Source organism: Fusarium coffeatum (assembly GCF_003316985.1).
Source record: "Fusarium coffeatum strain FIESC_28 chromosome Unknown BRIP53273_contig_292, whole genome shotgun sequence".
In the NCBI taxonomy this organism is placed as follows: Eukaryota; Fungi; Ascomycota; class Sordariomycetes; order Hypocreales; family Nectriaceae; genus Fusarium; species Fusarium coffeatum.
In genome coordinates this window covers 55,248-74,117 of record NW_022158083.1, presented here as the reverse complement: position 1 = coordinate 74,117, position 18,870 = coordinate 55,248, and the positions used below count along the sequence as shown (strand labels likewise).

The window sequence follows — 18,870 nt, the reverse complement described above, 5'->3', positions numbered from 1 at the left end:
CTGGGAAAAGTATTGATACGCTGTATACGTCTAATGAACAAAATAAACACCATATTTATGCTTCAGTTGCGGCTTCAGTTACGACCTCTCCATCGGCAGGCTTGCGGCCCCAGACGATACGCTGGAGGTAATAAGCATGCGCCCGGTTCTTGGCCTTCAATTCCTTTCTCAATTGAGCACAGTAGAGCACAACCTGCTCCTTGGTCCAGCCCTCAAGAAGACTAGCCATGAAGGCGATATGGCCCTCGACATCGGAGAGAATGCTAAGGTTGGTGAAGCGGCCAATTTCCTTGAGACGGTCATCCTTGGGCCAGTCGCCGACAGGGACCTTGATTGTCTTGGACTGGATGTCGACAAAACCAGCCTTCTTCATGCCCTCCTCTTGCAGGTTGCCGGGAAGAGGCGAGAAGGTGCGACCGAGCTTCTTTGCGCCCTCGTGGAAGAACTTGCCCCATTCCGCAATGGCGCTGCCAGGCTTGACGCTGTCGTCGTCGCTAAGACCCATGGGGTCACCCTCATGGGACTCGATCCAGCCGCCGGGCGCGGTCACTTGGAATGCACGCTCGTACAGGGCGTTCCAGTCGGGGACGCTGCCGTAGAGGAAACGCATGTGGACGAAGTCGGCCGAGTTGGGAGGGAATGTCCAGTCGAGGGTGAAGTCTTCGATCTCAAACTTGACGTTCGGGGGAACCCAGCTGCAGAATGTTAGTCCTTGTTATAATTGCATCGCTGCGGAGGATGTTTACCTTGGCTGAATCGGAGAGATGTCGGTTCCAATGACCTCCGCCTCGGGAAACTCGTCACCAAAGTCCATAGCCCAAATTCCAGTACCGGTACCAATGTCAAGCACCTTCTTAGGCGCCTCAACAGGCGCAAAGTAGAGCTTTCCATCCATGATCAGCAGGGAAGTATGGTGGATGATGTCAAGAGCCTCAGAGGCCTGGTTATCGTTTGACGCCCAGTACTGCGCATCGCCTCGCTCAGCATGGTATGTTCGGCCATTGATGGTACGGTAGTCGAGAATGCTCGAGTTGATAGACGCGGTCGAACTGGCAGAGTCGTCGCCTAGCGAGGAGTCGTTGTCTGAATTATCGGCTTCGGCATCGACGGGATCGGAGGCGGTGTTCTGATTGAGTTAATTAACGAAACATCATGGGAGTGGCGTGTTTTTACCTCCCAGTGCGTAGGAGCAAGCATCTCCTGCGCGCCAGTCTGCGCAGTCTGCGCTTCTTCAGCAGGTGCAGCAGCCATCTTGACGGATACTTAATCGGAGTCTGTGACGAGAGAGGCGGCGAGAAGAGAAGAGAGAGAGAACCAACACCCGCCGCCCCTCACGTTTGGGGGTGGTCTGTTGGTCCCAGCTTGCATGGTAGCATTGAAGGTTTGGTGTTCAAGGGTCCCACGCTAGTTTCCGGGGAACGACGGATGGATCCACTGTTTGGATCGGGAAGGGGAATTGGTCCGTAGGTGAGGTCTCCATGATGACCTGATTTCGGGTATAATGGGCGGTTACAGCGTCTTTGACAAGACAGACGTGGCAGGTTGGCCAAGACGGGTGACCGAGAAGGTGGGTGTCAGAAGAAATGACCTCCAAGACTTAGGCTACTGAAATAAAGTAGCCTAAATGCTAGGCTAAGCTAGCATAAGGCGATCAAATTATTTCGTCTCTTATGCTCTTAGCGGCCAATTCTTATGACACCCTGGGGCTGAGGTATGTGGCTGTTTGGGTGGAAATGTCACGTGGTTGATAAAGTTCTTATCTTATCTCTGAATGACGGATCGTGAAAGTCGCCGTTCAAGTGTCAGAAGAATTGGCCGAGAGCGTAAGAGACGAACAATTTAGTCACCTTGAGTTGAGGTTAGGGTGATTATAGAGGTCGATACTTCTGTTACTCACCCGGCTCTCGATACTCGATGGGTTGGTGGTTGGGTTGACATTGAACAACAGGATACATGAGTTGCAACCAATAGCAGAGTTCATCATGCGTTTACCAACAAACCAATGTCCTTGTTCCCAGCACCCTGTAGTATTTTGGGAAATACCGCAGGGGAAAAACTTCATGCTCTTGACCATGCCCAAGATTTACGGAAGGTACAGGTCGTGCAAGCCTTCGTATGCCTGAAGAGTGCCCGGTCAAAGGTGACGAGACCTCCAAGATAGCTTAGAGAAATTATCCACAAGCTATGCCGAATTGCCATGCCAATATCCACATATAAGCAGCCTTTCTGTAACTATTGGTTGCAATGTCAGGTTCCTGGCATTTGGACTCCAAGTTACCTGTCTCAGTGCGTTCACAAGAAGGAGCTTCTGAGCTAGCAGACCGGGCCGATGCCTAAGAGATGAAACAATCTCATCACTGTATCAAAACGTAGGCAGGCACTTGGGTTTGGTGCTTTCCTCAAGTGACCTAAACCTGCTGACGTAGACCCATATCTCCAGAGGCTTCCCGGACTTTTCTTCTCTTCATCATCAACAACATCATACACCACATCTTCAACCCGCATCATCTCAGACAACTTCGCTTACCCATCAAGAATCATATCAAACAACCGAAAATGCCCGCTCCCATGGACTTAGCTCTCATCGACTTGGCAGAAATGATGGTTGATATCGATCCAGTCACCGTGGACAATAAGATGGCAATGTTGCATGTGCAGTAGGTCTTCAGTCCGAAAGTGCCATTGCAGATCGGCGTCTGACTTATGATAGACGTGCAAACCGAAAAACAAACTGCCTCCTTATTGGAAGACCCATCAGCGACTTCGAAGACGGATCACCCAAGATATTCCCCGTCCACAAGTGTATCATAACTAAGGAATCTTCTTTCTTTCAAGAACTTTGCGCACGACCACCCCAGGTATAACACAACCAACAGTCGCCTGACGTCGCTAACGCAGTCAGTCATCGCCGATTCCAGCACACTACATGAACTCCGACAACCAAGATATCGAGAGATTGATTGACTTCATGTATCTCGGCATATACGGAGCTGATGCCATTACGGGCACCTGGCGACGGTGTCGATACCCCAGTGTTTATATACATGTCCGCATGTACAGGATGGGAACCCGTTTTGGCATACCGAGTCTGGAGCGTTTTGCAGACGAAGCGATCTTCAGGACCTACCCAATCGCCGATCGCCAAGATTTGGAATACGCGATCAATGAAGTGTAGAACACGCCGGAGGAGAATTGGGAGCTACGCAACACATTCATATTTCGTGAATTGAGAGCCATGCAAGCGGCTGGGGAGAATGTAACGAGGTGGTTGGAACAAATGACGCCAGAATATCGCCACCCGGCATTCGAAAGGGAATTGCGAGGCGCTGCTGAGAACCGTGCATATTAGCCATCCGGAGCATAACCTCATCTCCGCCGTTGGCTTCGTGAGGATTAACCCAAGGACTTCAGTTAGGGTACCGTTATAGAGTATAGACAGCATCAGGGAGGAGCTACTTCAAAGTAGCATACACTAATAATTACTTTGTTCCCAAGTCTTCACTTCCATCTTCGTATTCAACGCCGAGACTTGACATGATCAAAAATGAATGACAGGATGTGGTCGAGGCAAAAAACAAAGATGTTAGGACCGAGCGTGGATCGAACACGCGACCTAGGGATCTGCAATCCCTCGCTCGTACCACTGAGCTATCGATCCTTGTAAGCTTTGGATGAAACGGTCGACAATAGTTACTATCTATATAGATAAAACAGAATTGTTGTCTGTTCTACCCATCCAGGTGGGTGTCAGAAGAAATGTCCTCTAATACTTGGGCTACAGAAATAAAGTAGTCTAAATACTTGCCTAAGCTGACATAAGGTGATCAAATTATTTCGTCTCTTATGCTGTTAGGGCCAATTCTTATGACACCCTGAGGCCATCGTATATCGTGCAATTGGGAATGGTGGCAGATGGCTGTCAAAAACGCTCGGAGCATCTCAGCCCCGATCTGACAATAAGCGCCACTGATAGCGATAAGCTTCTGTACCTTGATGTCTGTTTGAGCTGCCGCTTCAAGCCTAGAGTAAGCGGGGTACGATAACAAGCACATCGCGACGCGAAAGACCTTTTGCACGATGCTACAGTATTAGCCTGGCAAATTCGTCATCGTTTATCTATGTGCTTATATAATCTCTTCCGCTTAATATGAAACGTGCCCAGCCTTTTTTCTACATTCTGTAACGTTCTTCATCAACAACACCAACCATGGGGATCTTCAAGACTGCCATCTTGCTCGCTGGAGCTTCCCTCGGGGTCTTCGCGTCCCAAGTCCCACTCGGCGAGGACTCACCGCTAGCTTCTATCTTCCAGGTCTATTCAAGCTCTCTGCACCCTGAACACTCAATTCGCATCAAAGAACAAGTCGATGATAAAATCTGTGATGCGCGTGTCAAGCAGTACACAGGCTGGCTCGATGTCGGAAACCAGCATCTCTTCTTCTGGTACTTTGAGAGCAAGAATGCGCCAGCCACTGACCCTTTGGCATTGTGGTTGACAGGCGGCCCTGGAGGCTCGTCAATGCTGGGATTGCTTCAGGAGCTGGGACCCTGTCTTATCAATGAGCATGGCAATGGAACGGTGCACAATCCTTATGGATGGAATGCGAACGCCAATTACATCTTTGTTGACCAACCTGCTGGTGTTGGTTTCTCTTATTTGGATGAGGATGAGCCGATTCCTGGAAACTCTTTTGTCGCGGCTGATAGTATGCACAAGTTTATGCAGATCTTTACGACCGAGGTTTTCCCTGATCTTGCTGGACGACCATTCCACATCTCTGGAGAGAGCTACGGTGTAAGTGGCATCGGGCGAATAGCTTGGCAGTGACTAATATCTGCAGGGCCACTACATCCCCATCCTGGGAGCTACAATCGTCGCTCAGAACAACCTCTACCCCAAGCGTCCTCAGGTCAATCTCGAGTCCGTATTGATTGGAAATGGCTACATCTCACCTCTCGACACCGCCTTCGGATACTGGGAGACTCTCTGCACTACTAACCCCGGTGTCAAGGAGCCCATCTTCAACAGCACCCGATGCGACATCATGGCGGCTAACCTCCCAAGATGTCTCGAGCTTGCACGCGTCTGCTACGAACACCCCGACCACGCAATCTGCGGTGCCGCAGAGGAGGTTTGTTGGGACGGTGTCGTGAAGTGGTACGACGGCGAGTCTGGCTCCAACGGTGGCAGAAATCGATTCGACATCAGCTTCCCCTGCGAATCAGGAGATGACCTCTGCTACAAGGAGTCCGGACTCATCCAGAACTACCTCAACCTCCCGCATGTCTACAAAGCTCTAGGTGTCCCTAGTGAGTTTGGGAACTACTCGATCATCTCTATGGCTGTAGCAGAAGCCTTCGAGCTCGGTTATGACACTGGCATCAGCACTCAAACACAGATCCTGTACCTTCTCAACAACGACGTTGATGTGCTGCTGTACCAAGGAAACCTGGACCTTGCATGCAACACTGCTGGAAACTTGAAGTGGAGTAACAGCATGGAGTGGAAGGGACAGCCAGAGTATGTTGCTCAACGACCAAAGGCATGGGGTGCTTGGGGTGAAGAGATTGGTTGGTACAAGGAGGTCAAGATTCAGATGGGCAAGTCTGATAAGAAGACTACTTTCTCGTTTGCTACGGTGGAAGGGGCTGGCCATATGGTAAGTGATCAAGTAAATATTTGTTGAGTTTGTGTTAACTGTTTTTAGGTTCCTCAGGGTAAGCCCAAGGAGGCTTTGGAGTTGGTTAACCGATGGTTAAAGAAGCGCAGCTTTGCTGGTTGAGCCAGTTCAGGCTGGAGTCTACTCCACAACATCATCAGTAAATCACATCTTCAAGTCGAGTTGAGCCAGAAAGTCATTCGTGGGAGCATTCTTGGAGAGGGATGTTCTACCCTAGCTCGTGCTTATGATTTGGACACACCAATTACCCATCTAATTTGCATTTAAAATATGGAAAAGGCCATAATGAAAAACAGAAAATGGGATAAACGTCCAATCTGAACCTCTTGGTGCACAGCTTGCTATCAAAGCTAGTATCTTTAACCCTGAATACCTGCTTGCAAACGACCCATGTCTATGTGGTAGATGTTAGTGGAAGGAAGAAATAAAGCCTGAGAGGAAGTAAGTAAGACATTTTGTGCCGTGGTCTTACATGAGGGTAGGGCAAGAGAAGGCCTCATGCAAGCATTAGAGTCACGATGCTTCATAATTATGAATTCTAAAACTCTATCCGTACGTCAACATAACTACCTGCCTATTCAGGGAATATTACTATGTAGCCAAGATGTCAGCTTACTGCAGCTCACATAGGTGTATGCAAGCCTGATATATATCTCATTAGCCTCTGTGAACTCTTGAGCTGCTGTGAAGTAGGAGCATATGGTAGGAATACAACTTATGTCGAACGCAGAATGTTTGGGAAGAAGAAATAATGTACAGTATTTACTAGAACCTAGAGTCTATGAAGAGTTGTGACGATTCAGAAGGGTTTTGACGGGAGCCAGCCTGGTTACTCGCTTAGTCCTTGGCGCAGCAGAACCCCTCTTTATAGTTCCATTGCATGCTGATATACCACTTCAACTCATTCTTATCCTGCAGTTATCCTCTGAAGCTCTCGTATTCAAGCTGCCAGGTTTACAGAAAAGGAATTAATCGCTCAATTTTCGCTTCCAGAAACAGATCAGGTGAGCTCTGGTGGGGTTTTGTAAGTCATCAGTTATGTCTCGCGATCAGAAGCTTGACAGGTCTTGGGTATATAAGGGAAGGGAATCCTCGGACTGTTCCATACCACTCAGGATCATCAATCACCTCTTACCTTGACTACAATCATCCATCTCGCAACAATGGTTCGCCCTATCCTTCTCGTCAGTGCCCTTTTCGCTGCCATCACCATGGCAGCCCCTACCACCGAAGTTGAAGAGTCTACCGTTGAGAAGACTCAAGTCAACGACGATGACGCGCCCATAGAACTCTCGAGCTACCGCCAGAGCTGCCGTTCGTGCCATCTTACCACTTCCAACGGACCAGCTCTTAGCTGCGAATGCGACAACGGCTCAGGCGGCTGGCCCAGGGATACCCTCAGACTTAACCCTTGCCTTGGCAATGATAACGGTTGGCTCAGGTGGCAGACCAAGTATGACATCCTTCGATTAGATATGTCCTACTGATAACTAACAAATGGCAGTGGGGGTTTTGGCGGGTCGTGCAACAGACTGAGTCTAGATTCGGATAGCAGACTCAGCGTTAGATGCAGAACCATCAGTGGAAACTGGAACCCTTCCTCTGTTGTACTTAGTAAGTTATTCTTATATCCGTCGCAAAGCCTATTGCTGATTCTGTCAATAGACGAAAGGATCCACAACGATAGAGGTCGGCTGTGGTGTGGTATTTAATACAGCTGGGAGGCTTTCAATCATTATTCAGAATAAGGGGTCCGCGACAAACATGGAACATTGTGAATTGCCGTATTTTCCAGATAACAGCAAAATGAAAACCTTTTCCATCTTGACTAGATTCATCTAAGCGAGCTGATGTCCTCATCGGGATAAACGTGGGTTAGTTCACGATAAGCTAGCTCTGGAGGGCCTAGAACTTCGATAGTTGCTTTTTCGGACGTTGAAAAAGTCGATAGTCTCTTTATGCCCCTGACTACAGCCAGCCACAATGGCGTTTTTCTTGGCGCTAAAGCAGCATGGTGAAATTAAGGAGAGAAAAACAATACGGTATTTATTTCGTTGATTGCCACTATTGAACGCGAGTACGATCCTCGGTCTTTACTCACGCCACTCGTTCTTAAAACTCGAGTCAAGATGGTATCTAAGACACTTGTCGCTGCGATTTTCGCAGCTTCTGTTGCTGCGGGGCCTTGTAAGCCCAAGAGTCTTCCCACGGATATTTTCTCTTCTACCCAGTCTATTGTCCCAACGACGCCAGTTGATACTACCACCTCTGGTCAAACTACCCAGTCAGAGGGCGCTTCTAGCACTGAATTGACAACTCTCGCGGCTTTGACCACAACTTCTTTTGAAGAATCCACACAGACGACAGAAGCAGCCTCTACCACCACCTCTGTCGGGCCCGCTGGCGAAGCCATCATCCTTCAGATCAACCAGCAGCGTCGCCTTGCGAAGCGAGATGACACATTTATTGGAACCAACAACCCTTCCTCTTGTGATCTCGCCACGGCGTTTCGCATCACCGATGAGCAGTTTCTCCAAGACGGAGTGCCTATCTACTACGAGGGTAATGAATACCAGGAGCTTGCCGTTCAGGGTACTCCACCAGCCGATGCAGTGACAAGAGCCTTCTCGGTCGATGGAGGGTATCTTTCATGGACGAACGCGGCTTTCGGAGAGGCAAGATTCTGCCAGACTCCCTCGGACGGAAAGGTCTACATCTTCTTTAGTTCAAAGCCCACTGGCTGCCAAACAGTTACGCTTACAGCGTATAAACGTATGAGAAACCACGGAATCTTGAGGATGCAGCTGACATTAGGAAATAGAGAGTCAATGCCAGAACGGTCAGATTGTTGGCGAAGAGGCTTCCAGTGCCCAGAGCACTTTGGTTGAAGTGACCAGTTCCGTTGATGGAACTAGCTCTGCCGAGGTGATTACGGAAGAGACTACTACCTCGAACGAAGTGACTTCTCAGTCTGTTGAGGAGACTTCTTCGACCGGAGCCCCCACGACTACTCAAGAGGTCACTTCTTCTGAGACAGCCTCTCAATCTGCTGGAATTACGTCTTCCGCGAACGTCTGCTTTGCAGGTCTGAGCGATCCAAACGGTCAACCAGACGTAGACAGTCGCATCAGTGACTGCTCAGCTTACAACACTGTGACAGTCAGCCCATTCGCCTCGTAAGATCCCCCTGATCCCTCTAAAAACCAATACTAACCATTATAGGACTTCGACTGTTTTGAAGAAGCGAGTGTACTACCAGATCCCTACAGCTTGGGCCACCCGTCAGCCCAAGGTCACCAAGCGTGCTGATGACCCCACTGATACAACCATTTTCCCAACTGAAATCCCCTCTTACGCTACATACTGCGACTCTCCTGAGGAATATTATGAGGCTTGCTCCGAGGCTGGAGTCACTGCGTTCACAACGACACTTCCTGAGCCTGACGCTACAACTACTACACATATCTCTGATCGCTGCGCACCTCTGTCGAAGATGAAGAGAGGTATTGAATATCTGGGCTACACTGTATCTGAAGATTGGGATCGTGCAATCTTTACTGGAGTTGTCCTACATGAAAGATTCCATGACTAGACTTACTTGAATATTGTATAGAATATAGTTGGATAATTATTTATAACAATGTTTCAACAAGGTCTAAGTATACCATTACAACGAAATTAATGACAGTGTTTCGTAGTTATTTATCTAACCTAACCAAGGTACAGTCTGTCCAACAGTGTAACGCTTCCGAATCAAATGCTGAAAAGAGGAAAGTAATGTGTCTATTCTTTTGGAATAACAAATAACAAAAAGCCTTAAGAGGCTATGCTGTCAGACCAGGTTGCAATACATGAAGGTAGCGGTGTCTTGGTATGGAATACGATTGAATGTCGGACGACTGTATTTGTTGTCGGCTGCATAAAATGATCTATCGGTCTTGATGAATAAGCAGGTCGGGTTGAAGCCTGAAGTTGGGTATTATGCCTAGCGGGCTTCACAAGCTATTGCGTAAAGCTGCAGATCTCACTAGAACATGGTGCTAGCCAGCCTCAACAAACTTGATTCTTACGTTCGCGCCCCGTTCGACCTTTTGTTATCCGAAAAGAAGAGACTGTAGGTAAGGAGTTCAAAGATCTGATAATCACACAAGGCTTGGAAGTACGTACAGTCTTGCAAACAACCACAAAGTTCTCAAGTCCTATTGCGATGGCCATCTCAAACACGCTCAACCTTGCACAGCCTCATGCAGGTAAGCATCCCTTTGCCAAGGATCGCTGCCTTACAGTATAAATAGAAGCTAGCCACCTTTCGTGCTCGAGGAGACATTGACACCCTATCCATCTTCAACGGACGCGAAATTCTTTCTCCATCAGTTGGCCAGCCCATAACGTCGGCGTTCAGAGATAACATGGACGATAGCATCTTAGCGCCGAGTCCTTGCACCCAGCCGAACTTATCGTCATCTCAGCTGTATGTAAATAAAACCGAGGATGGCATTTACGACGCTCAATCGCCTGCTGTCGAGACGGGGACAACGAGACCGAGAGCCCACTTCAAAACCATCCTTTTTCTCATACTCTACAAGATGCTGTCTCTTTGTGTCCTTCTGACCAATGACACGGGGTCTCTGGATCACACAAATCGACCAAGTGAAGCCACTTTGACAAGCCTCTTCTTTCGATTCCTCTGCGGCTGCATGCAAATCTTAGTGCTAGTACGCATAAGCACTGCTTTACTCTTTCCGACTTTCTCACATACGAAAGTATATGCGAAGCTTCTACTTCTGGCATGTTTTGTGGGATTGATGTTATGGAGCTCAAAATTTAAACACGAGATCCTTGATGGGAAAACAAATGGCCTGTGGCGGACCAAAGTACTGCCAACTAGCCCTTCAGCTTGTGGACAACGACTAGAGAATAAGCAACATATCCTTCTTGACCCAGATTACTATAGCGCACAATTCGCCAGGATTATGGTTCAAAACTTGACCGATCAGTTCAAATCCTCTGAGGGCTCTAACTACTATGCTTTCAACGAGACCCGATTTCTGCAGATTCACAACGATGCGAATATCTGTTATCAAGGTTTCGAGGGTAATCAAGACCTTTATGGGCTAGGTGTCCGATTATGCATATATTTGCAATGGATCGCCGCGCTAATCACGAATAACCTTCTGCCGAATGCTCAACAGATTTCTCGGGGTACATGGCTCATCTTCTCGATCGCCATGTGCATAATTGTATTTGTGGCTAGCTTTACCCACTCATGCGTTTTCGGCATCGAGATGGAGATCCTGTATTGGATATATTGGGGCGGATTCGCCTGCGTCTATGCCTCAGCGCCGGGCCGGATAAGGCTTGGAGTGCAAGCAAATCAGGTTGGTCGGAATTGGGACAAGGCGATTCGCTACACTATGCACACTCTAATGGCATCCCACGGCATTTGGTTTAATTGGCGGGGTTACGATCAAGTCTTCGCTCGAATGCCGTGCGGAACTTACCAATTCATTTTCGCCAAGTTTCTAGACCCAAGCACCCCATACAGCCACGCCAGGGATGTCTTATCAATGTTTATTGACATGATATCAGCATTGTTCCTTAACCTCTTCATGACCACGACCACCATTGTCGTAGCTGCTGTGGTCACGGTTGGAATCGATACTTCATCAGTCTATCGTATGCTCCTTCGCATTAAAACAGATCACGCCATGCAGCAGGGAGGTCAAAGGTTTCAAGAGAGGAATGAGAACATATGCAATCGAGACGAAAGCGAGCATCGTGCCGCCGGTGTCCTGACAAGGGTGCGTGATGGTTTCCTCAAGGTGGCCAGAATGTATTATTACTTTGCGAGTATGACAGTCACGGAACTTGGACATAGGTCTGGTGTCATAGGTCTGATCACACCACTGGGTGTGCGACACACACGGTTAGTTGCCCTTTCAACTGGTCACATACCGCGTCACCTACAGTCTTGGTTCTCAGCACTGACGGACATTTAGGCTCTACCGCATTCGTTGCCTCACCGTTTGGCTAGTAAGCTTTTCCATCTCGGTCACAGCTATTGAAACTACCCTGGCATGGAATCGAGTAACCTCCGTTCACTCACTCACGTCACTGGGCCAGATGTTATCCTTCATCATAGGAATAGCAACAGTCATATCAGTTCTCTGGGAGCTTTTTGTACGAGGCCTAGTGAGTCTTTACAAGCTTCAGCTCTCCGAAATAGCTGACCATGTTGAAAGAATGGAACACAGGATGCCAAGCAAAGCAAAACCGCCGTCGATGACGTGGAGTTGGGCGTATTGCCACCACCGTCCTCAACCGTTTCTGGTGCAATCCTCCCTGCCTTTCTTTGGGCCGGTGAGCCATTCCTAACAAACTCTGGTACAATTACAGGCCTCATGACAGAGTTTCAGAACTCCGATGTAGTGCCAGACAATGGTCCATACATGATGAGTGGGGGTAATGGACCGGGAAGACAATCCATGGATACCACTTCGGAAATAGACTCATTGACGGAAACAGACTGGGAGACGGCTACTGAGGGTATGTCCTCAGTCTCAGATTGAACGATACATACGGGGACTGCTAAAGACGGCAGGGACTGAAGGACAAAGAAAGGGTGACAATGCAAAACGTGTGGCCGTCACGAATTTGACAATTTGACTATAATAAAAAGTATCTTTATCGAGACTGATTGTGCTTGCATCATGAGATCTTCCCGGCTGGCATTCCACTGAGGCACGCGCCGGATTCAGCAGTGGCTCGGCCACGAAAGCGGATACCACGAGCCAGACAGAGTTATTATGCAATTCATTAGAAGTTCCTAGAAAGACAACTTAACTGAAACTCCATCAACATCCTGTTAGTTTTGTTTTTGTATGTGTCAATGTTGACCTCCAAAGATTTGACCTCTAATGATAATAGTAGTAAAGAAATGTCTCTTGCAGGTTTTTCAAGGTCAGTCATCAAGTCGTACAGTTCAACAACACAATTGTAAAGAAGTGCCTCTTGTGAACTGAACCGTTGAGACGTCAATTTAAGTCCAACTCGGCCGATATGTTGCTAAACGAGAAATGTCAGAATGCTCTATGAGTTCAATACAGTTCATCCTAGACTGAGTGTATAGGAATGTTAGAAATTGAGGGAAAATGTATGGATTCAAGTATGTAAATTAGAAGGAGTGTTCTCAGTAAATGATAAAGGTCAACCGCTCTAAAGCAATTGAAAGAAGCGAACAAGAAAATGATGCCGAATGAGTGGCTCTAGAGAAAATGTAAATGCCCCATGCCCAATGCCCGAGATGTCAATCAAACTCCAAAGGAAATATGAGAAGATCTAATAGCCTTCTTACTCCTTACCAGGGTACTTTCCATGGTACCACTTTCCGTCATCATAGGGAGTCTGAGGCTTTCCCTCGTACTTTCCCTCATGCCACTTGCCATCATCAGCACGCTTTGTCTTGCCATACTTCTCAGGGTCGTATGAGCCGTCATCGACACCGGTGTCACCACCCTCGTACTTGCCGGGAGCCCACTTTCCATCATCAACACCAGTGTTGCCGCCCTCATACTTTCCGGGGTACCAGCTACCATCGTCCTCACGCTTGGCCTTGCCACCAGGGTACTTTCCGGGATACCACTTTCCATCATCGTAGGGAGTCTGGGGCTTTCCCTCGTACTTGCCAGGATACCAGCTACCATCGTCGGCACGCTTCACCTTGTCGCCGGGGTATTTGCCAGGATACCACTTTCCATCATCATAAGGTGTTTGAGGCTTGCCCTCGTACTTTCCGGGGTACCACTTTCCGTCATCGGCGCGCTTGGTCTTGTCGCCGGGGTACTTTCCTGGGTACCATTTGCCGTCATCGTAGCCGGTACCCTTGCCTTCATATTTGCCGGGGTACCATGAGCCATCGTCGTTGCGCTTCTCCTTAGCGCCAGGATACTTTCCGGGATACCACTTTCCGTCGTCGTAGCCAGTTCCCTTGCCCTCGCTGAGATAGAGTTAGTTTTGATCTATAATGGGTATGGGTGAGAGATGACTTACTACTTGCCAGGGTACCATGAGCCATCGTCGTTGCGCTTGGTCTTTTCACCGTGGTATTGACCATCATCAAAGCCAGTGTCGCCTCCCTCATACTTGCCGGGAGCCCACTTGCCATCATCGTAACCAGTGCCCTTGCCCTCATATTTACCTGTGGATGTTAGTATCTGGACCGTTGAGTCAAGAAGATAGTTGCATACCAGGGGCCCAAGAGCCATCATCGGCAGGCTTGGCAGTGGGAAGAGCCAGAGCCATGGAGGCAAAGGCGAGGATAGTGTATGAGTAACGCATATCGAAGTGTAGTTGTAAGAGTGAAAGAAAAGCTACTGAAGAAAGCGAGAGATCAGAAGCTTAGAGTGAGCAATTGAAGTTGTAACGAAGGTGCTTGAGTTGTTGGATTGTTGTAGTGAAGAGAGAAGAGAAGATGATGAGAATGATGAATTTAACTGGAATGAGGGAATCAACCCATCCTTATATACACAATTGTCCTACTCTCATTCCAAGAAGATCACCATTTACACGATGGTGGCCAGCGCAGCATAAGCCACGACTAACAAACTCACCTCACGTCTCCAACTTGGAAATCAATAAGGCTGAGCGACAAGCTTAACGAGCCGCATGGCCTCTACCGTTTACGTCAGTCTATTTTCGGGTGTCCCGAGCTCTCATCCCAAGCTGCTGCGCCCAGCCAAGATCAGCGCTAGCTCCTGCAGAACAGTGAAGCTATACCGAATCTGACATCGGAAGGGCTGAGGGCCTCGATCGCGGCCCCTCTTCTCCGATGTGATGGGGTCCAAAAGACGGACCATGGTACGGGACTTTACCCCGCAAGGTTGTAACATCCGAAAAGTCGGCTCTGGGGCTGAGGAGCTAAGTCAGGTGTAGTACGGACGGAGTGTCAGCTGTGCCACCGCCGTTATGCCACTTCTCTGTGCTGTCATGAGAAATCTTGGCTTTGATCCTTCTCGTGTAAGCTTACCAAGTGGATGGTGAAAGTGCACGTGTTTGCGCGATATACGCGATGACAAACACGCAAAATGCAATTAAGAAGCCTCGAAATATCAGCAGCGGGATCCGAAAGTACCAAATTCTGTGTAAGCCAAGCCGTCTCTAGACGGAGTTCAGCCCCCATGACCGGCTCTTCAGCCCCGTTCTGTTAGTCAGCCACACAACAGCCAATTGTAGGAGCCAATTCAAGTGTGACAGGACTTTCATAGTGGCTTTTTGGGGAAACACAATGTGGAAAGTGTCTCTAGGAGGGGGGAAAAACGCCTGATGTGAAAAGGCGGGGCTGGACTTGGAGGCGCAAACAAGCCCAAGTCCAAGCCTCGACTCTGATGGTGTAGACGGGACAGATGATGAGAGATGGTGTTGAGGATACGAGCTTAATGACGGCACCCACTGAGATGAATGACCAATGTTTTAGAGTGTGATGTGCAATTGGGTCTAAGAATAGGCGCAAGTTTAGCTTGACCTTCGCACGCCATGTCAATGATCAATTGTCTCACTCTATCAATAGTCTTCTTTTCTCGTTGAGACTCGACGCCGACTCGGCCCTTTGCCAAGAATTCGTCGTGTCTTCGGGAAATCAGGTAGTATTGCACCACCAACTGACTTGACAGCAGACTCTCAGCCCTATCATCGTCAGCCCCCACCAACACTTCAAGGTAGGCTGACTGCAATGCTACGTAGTATTTCTCTTGACTAAGCTCAAGCTTTCAATGATGCTGTCAATTCTGCTGTCGATTAAGACATTCGGTCGAGACTCTTGAAGCTCACTACTGCAAATTCCAGCCGTTCGTTGTCACCATCAACCAAAGTCCCATCGTAAAGCTTCATTTCATGATAAAGTTACCCGACGTTTTGACGGCTCGGGAACTAGCATCGATATCTTAGATGCAGAATCAAAAATGCATTTTCATCTATGCCATTCGTTTATCTCTAGGGGCTGAAAGAGATAAACTTTCAAAGTGGTGAAAAGTAAGCACTTATCTGGCCCTACAAGCCATACCCAAAGTCCCGGTTCTTCGGCAAGTTTAGGGTTATCTGGGTCTCCCGTCATCACCGAATGGAGTAAGCTCCGAGTTTACTGCCGAGCACAGCCCACGTGGCAGGATGCTTACTATCACAACTCTACGTCCTAAGCTTTATGAAATTGGCCATTAAGAGTCCAATATTCTTCAGCTGCTCGCGGCGCTATAAGAACAAAAGTCCTACACATATGAAGATTGGTGACATTCGGGTACACTATGAGATTTCAGCCCTCAGTAGTATCAGGCTTCTGGCCTAATGAAAGCCAGATCTCCTTCACCGATGGTAAAGCCTCATCCTCAGCTTCTGCTTATGCCGTGCATAACGGTTGGGATAAGTGTTTGGTGTTTCAGCTGAGATTTTGAAGGGTCCCTCCTAGGTGCACCAGAAATGGCGTCCTGTAATATTGTCCATGAACCATATGAAATCGATTTCTGAATTGACTTTCATCAGCTTGGCGAACCAATCGCTCAGTGATTCTGGTAGACGAGGATGATACTGATCTTGAGGTACCGAACTGAGGGAGTACCTGGACCAAATCTGTTACTAGAGTGGGCTTTCATCGGTAGGTTTTGGATGTATCACCGCACAGTGTTGAGTCTAGGCCAGACGCAGTGCCTGTCACAAGGATACTGAGAGCCAAGTAGGGCCACCTGTTCCAAGACTGAGCTTACAAACTCACTGGGACCACATCAAGACACCGAACTGGAAGTAGGAAGTCTACATAATTATGATAAGCTGAGAGTGTCAACAGTCACTTTGATGAGAGGATTTGGAACAAATAGTTTTAGGCCATGGTCTGAATGATTTATCATTCCAGTCCTGCTTGGAATCGGTAGTTCTACAGCATGAATTAACCCGTCATATGGTTGGTGAATCCATGCAGAACGCAAACGCAAGATCTGAGTTTGGTGTTTCCTCCCATAGCCCCACCAATTTATGATGGGATATTGTTGCATCATGTTTCATGATCACGATTTATTCCATGTTGCATCTGCCTGATGCTTCGAAATAACTGTATGTTTCCCTTTTCTTGCCGTCAAAGCGAGCTGATTGTGTAACACAATGCCAAGGTTGTTGATCCGGAAACGGGCAGGGGTTTCGAGCACACCAAAGGCGGGATAATTCTCAACATATGCTCTAGACGTTGCGTCTCCGGCTATTTTCAATGTTCTCTTCTATCTCATGCTTATGATATACCTTTCGGGATGAAATAATCCTTCTCATCGTTCTCATGATATGGTCAAAGGTAGGTATGAGACGAATACGATTGCTGAATCATCAAGCGAAGTGGGTCTCAGAAGGTTAATAACTTGCCGGTAATTGGTTGGGTTGGCAGTGCTTTCCCGACCCGAGCCTTGACCGTCTGGGCTCAGCGAGCTTTCCCTACCTTTACTTTTGAGTAACGCGTCACATCCCCTCCCTCCCTTCATTAACCACTACATCATTGTTATTTCATCATATCACTTCCACGCTCATACATCACTACGCCAGCAATACACTCTCTTATTCCATTCGGGATTCATGTCACGATCATGGTCAGTCCCAGCGAATCTCCCCACATCAAGATAGAGGAAGACGATACATACCAAGCTCTGGAGAACCCTGCCCAGAAATCAGTCGCCAAAAGAGTCTACCGACTTACCTGCGAATGGCCCTGGGATATTTCACCCAGTTGTTCTCAAACCAAGTGGGATACCAGTTTGCTTGAGAAGTTGGTAAATCTTCTTATAGAATGTTTCCCCGAACGGGTCGGGCAACTAGGCTTGATCGAAATGAGACAACTGCGAACTGAGATAAAATCGCAACTTGAAACCAAGCCCCACAACGAACAAAAAGCTCTCTCGATGGCAGACTTGGAAGCGGTTCGACGCGGGCTGCTGAACAAGAGGACCTTGCAAACCCCGAACGGCTCGTCCAAGACTACCACTACGACTATTCCGACGAATCTTGATACCATCAACAAGCGCAGGGTATCTGCTGCCAGCTTTTCCGAGCCATCAACAACAAAGCGAGTACGGGTTAACGAAAGTCCGCCTGCATTCGCTACGAGGTCCTCTACGCGATTGAGACAACAAACTCAGAACATAGACATAGATGTCATATCCGAGAGACCAGTGGATGGCCACACATCTGCCGGATTTGCATTGGCTGATCAAGTTGAGAGCGATGAAGAGGAGGTCCAGGATCAGATCGATATCATCGAGGAGACGGAGGACTCTGGCGAGACCAACCATGAAAGCGATGAGGCAGAGGAAGAAGACTCACCAACATCATATGAAGAACCCTTACCCGACACAGCACCCCCCAGCCCCAACCGAAACTCAACACCCGGAACCAGCACCGGACCCCGGCCAGCCTCAACAACCGGGAAACCTCTGGTCGCCGAACTTTCCATGTCAGACAAGCAGATCGTTGACCTTCTCCGGAAACACATCACGTCGATTGCTTCGAAAAAGCAAGACACCAATAATCAAAAACTGAAAGACCTGCAAGATGAGGTCAATCGCTGCGCACTGGCACATGATAAGGCTGAACAAGAAACAACAACGATGTACGCCACGATGAACGCCATGAAAAAGTCTTACGAAGATGCCTTGAAAGAAGTTCAGAAGTCGGAGAATATCCGAAACAAGACCGCTGACGCGCTTAAACCATACCAGGACCTCGTCGACGAGGGAGAGGGTGACGCTCAGCTTTTCGAAATGCTGAAGAACAAATTGAACCAGGCTGAAATGAATTTGATTGAGGCACAGAGAAACCGAGACCAAATGAAAAGGGATCTCGAGGTCGTCGAGAAAGGGGCCAAAGCGAAACTGGCAGCCTTTGATCTGTGCAAGGCCCAGTTGAACGAGGCTCAGCAACTCCAGAAAGCTCGCGAACCAAACAACTCGGCTTTTCGATGCACTCTTACTTTTAAAACTGATGCTAGAGACGAAGAAGATCAACTGTTTAAGGACATCTTCTTTGATTTCACGGCTACTGTGAAGGAGCAGGAGGATGGAGTGAATGGAGGAAGTTAATTCGCATGGCGTATTGGTATTGATATCCCTTAGCAGGTTCTGTTTAATGGTGTTTTATACCATCAGTTTATTGTCAGTAGTAGCGAAGT

General features: G+C 48.2%; 7 protein-coding genes across 7 annotated transcripts; 5 read left to right on the top strand and 2 right to left on the bottom strand.

The window, feature by feature from the left end:
- Window positions 1–55: 55 nt before the first annotated feature.
- On the bottom strand, window positions 56–1,251 carry FIESC28_10259 (uncharacterized protein; the record flags this gene model as incomplete). Its single annotated transcript, XM_031164393.1, has 3 exons — window positions 56–695; window positions 747–1,126; window positions 1,174–1,251. The coding sequence occupies 3 exons, from the start codon at window positions 1,249–1,251 to the stop codon at window positions 56–58; spliced, it is 1,098 nt and encodes a 365-aa protein (XP_031011567.1).
- Window positions 1,252–4,207: 2,956 nt separating this feature from the next.
- Window positions 4,208–5,783, top strand: FIESC28_10258 (uncharacterized protein; the record flags this gene model as incomplete). Its single annotated transcript, XM_031164392.1, has 3 exons — window positions 4,208–4,795; window positions 4,842–5,660; window positions 5,709–5,783. The coding sequence occupies 3 exons, from the start codon at window positions 4,208–4,210 to the stop codon at window positions 5,781–5,783; spliced, it is 1,482 nt and encodes a 493-aa protein (XP_031011566.1).
- A 1,061-nt stretch (window positions 5,784–6,844) lies between these two features.
- Window positions 6,845–7,393, top strand: FIESC28_10257 (uncharacterized protein; the record flags this gene model as incomplete). The annotated part of the gene is made up of 3 exons (XM_031164391.1): window positions 6,845–7,134; window positions 7,186–7,295; window positions 7,347–7,393. The coding sequence occupies 3 exons, from the start codon at window positions 6,845–6,847 to the stop codon at window positions 7,391–7,393; spliced, it is 447 nt and encodes a 148-aa protein (XP_031011565.1).
- Window positions 7,394–7,810: 417 nt separating this feature from the next.
- FIESC28_10256 (uncharacterized protein) lies at window positions 7,811–9,273 on the top strand (the record flags this gene model as incomplete). Its single annotated transcript, XM_031164390.1, has 3 exons — window positions 7,811–8,453; window positions 8,503–8,857; window positions 8,904–9,273. The coding sequence occupies 3 exons, from the start codon at window positions 7,811–7,813 to the stop codon at window positions 9,271–9,273; spliced, it is 1,368 nt and encodes a 455-aa protein (XP_031011564.1).
- Window positions 9,274–10,654: 1,381 nt separating this feature from the next.
- FIESC28_10255 (uncharacterized protein) lies at window positions 10,655–12,347 on the top strand (the record flags this gene model as incomplete). Its single annotated transcript, XM_031164389.1, has 4 exons — window positions 10,655–11,607; window positions 11,681–11,873; window positions 11,924–12,227; window positions 12,283–12,347. 4 exons carry the CDS (start codon window positions 10,655–10,657, stop codon window positions 12,345–12,347), a joined length of 1,515 nt encoding a protein of 504 aa, XP_031011563.1.
- Window positions 12,348–13,031: 684 nt separating this feature from the next.
- FIESC28_10254 (uncharacterized protein) lies at window positions 13,032–14,018 on the bottom strand (the record flags this gene model as incomplete). The annotated part of the gene is made up of 3 exons (XM_031164388.1): window positions 13,032–13,677; window positions 13,731–13,878; window positions 13,928–14,018. The coding sequence occupies 3 exons, from the start codon at window positions 14,016–14,018 to the stop codon at window positions 13,032–13,034; spliced, it is 885 nt and encodes a 294-aa protein (XP_031011562.1).
- A 3,275-nt stretch (window positions 14,019–17,293) lies between these two features.
- Window positions 17,294–18,781, top strand: FIESC28_10253 (uncharacterized protein; the record flags this gene model as incomplete). The annotated part of the gene is made up of 1 exon (XM_031164387.1): window positions 17,294–18,781. The coding sequence occupies one exon, from the start codon at window positions 17,294–17,296 to the stop codon at window positions 18,779–18,781; it is 1,488 nt and encodes a 495-aa protein (XP_031011561.1).
- Window positions 18,782–18,870: the final 89 nt, after the last annotated feature.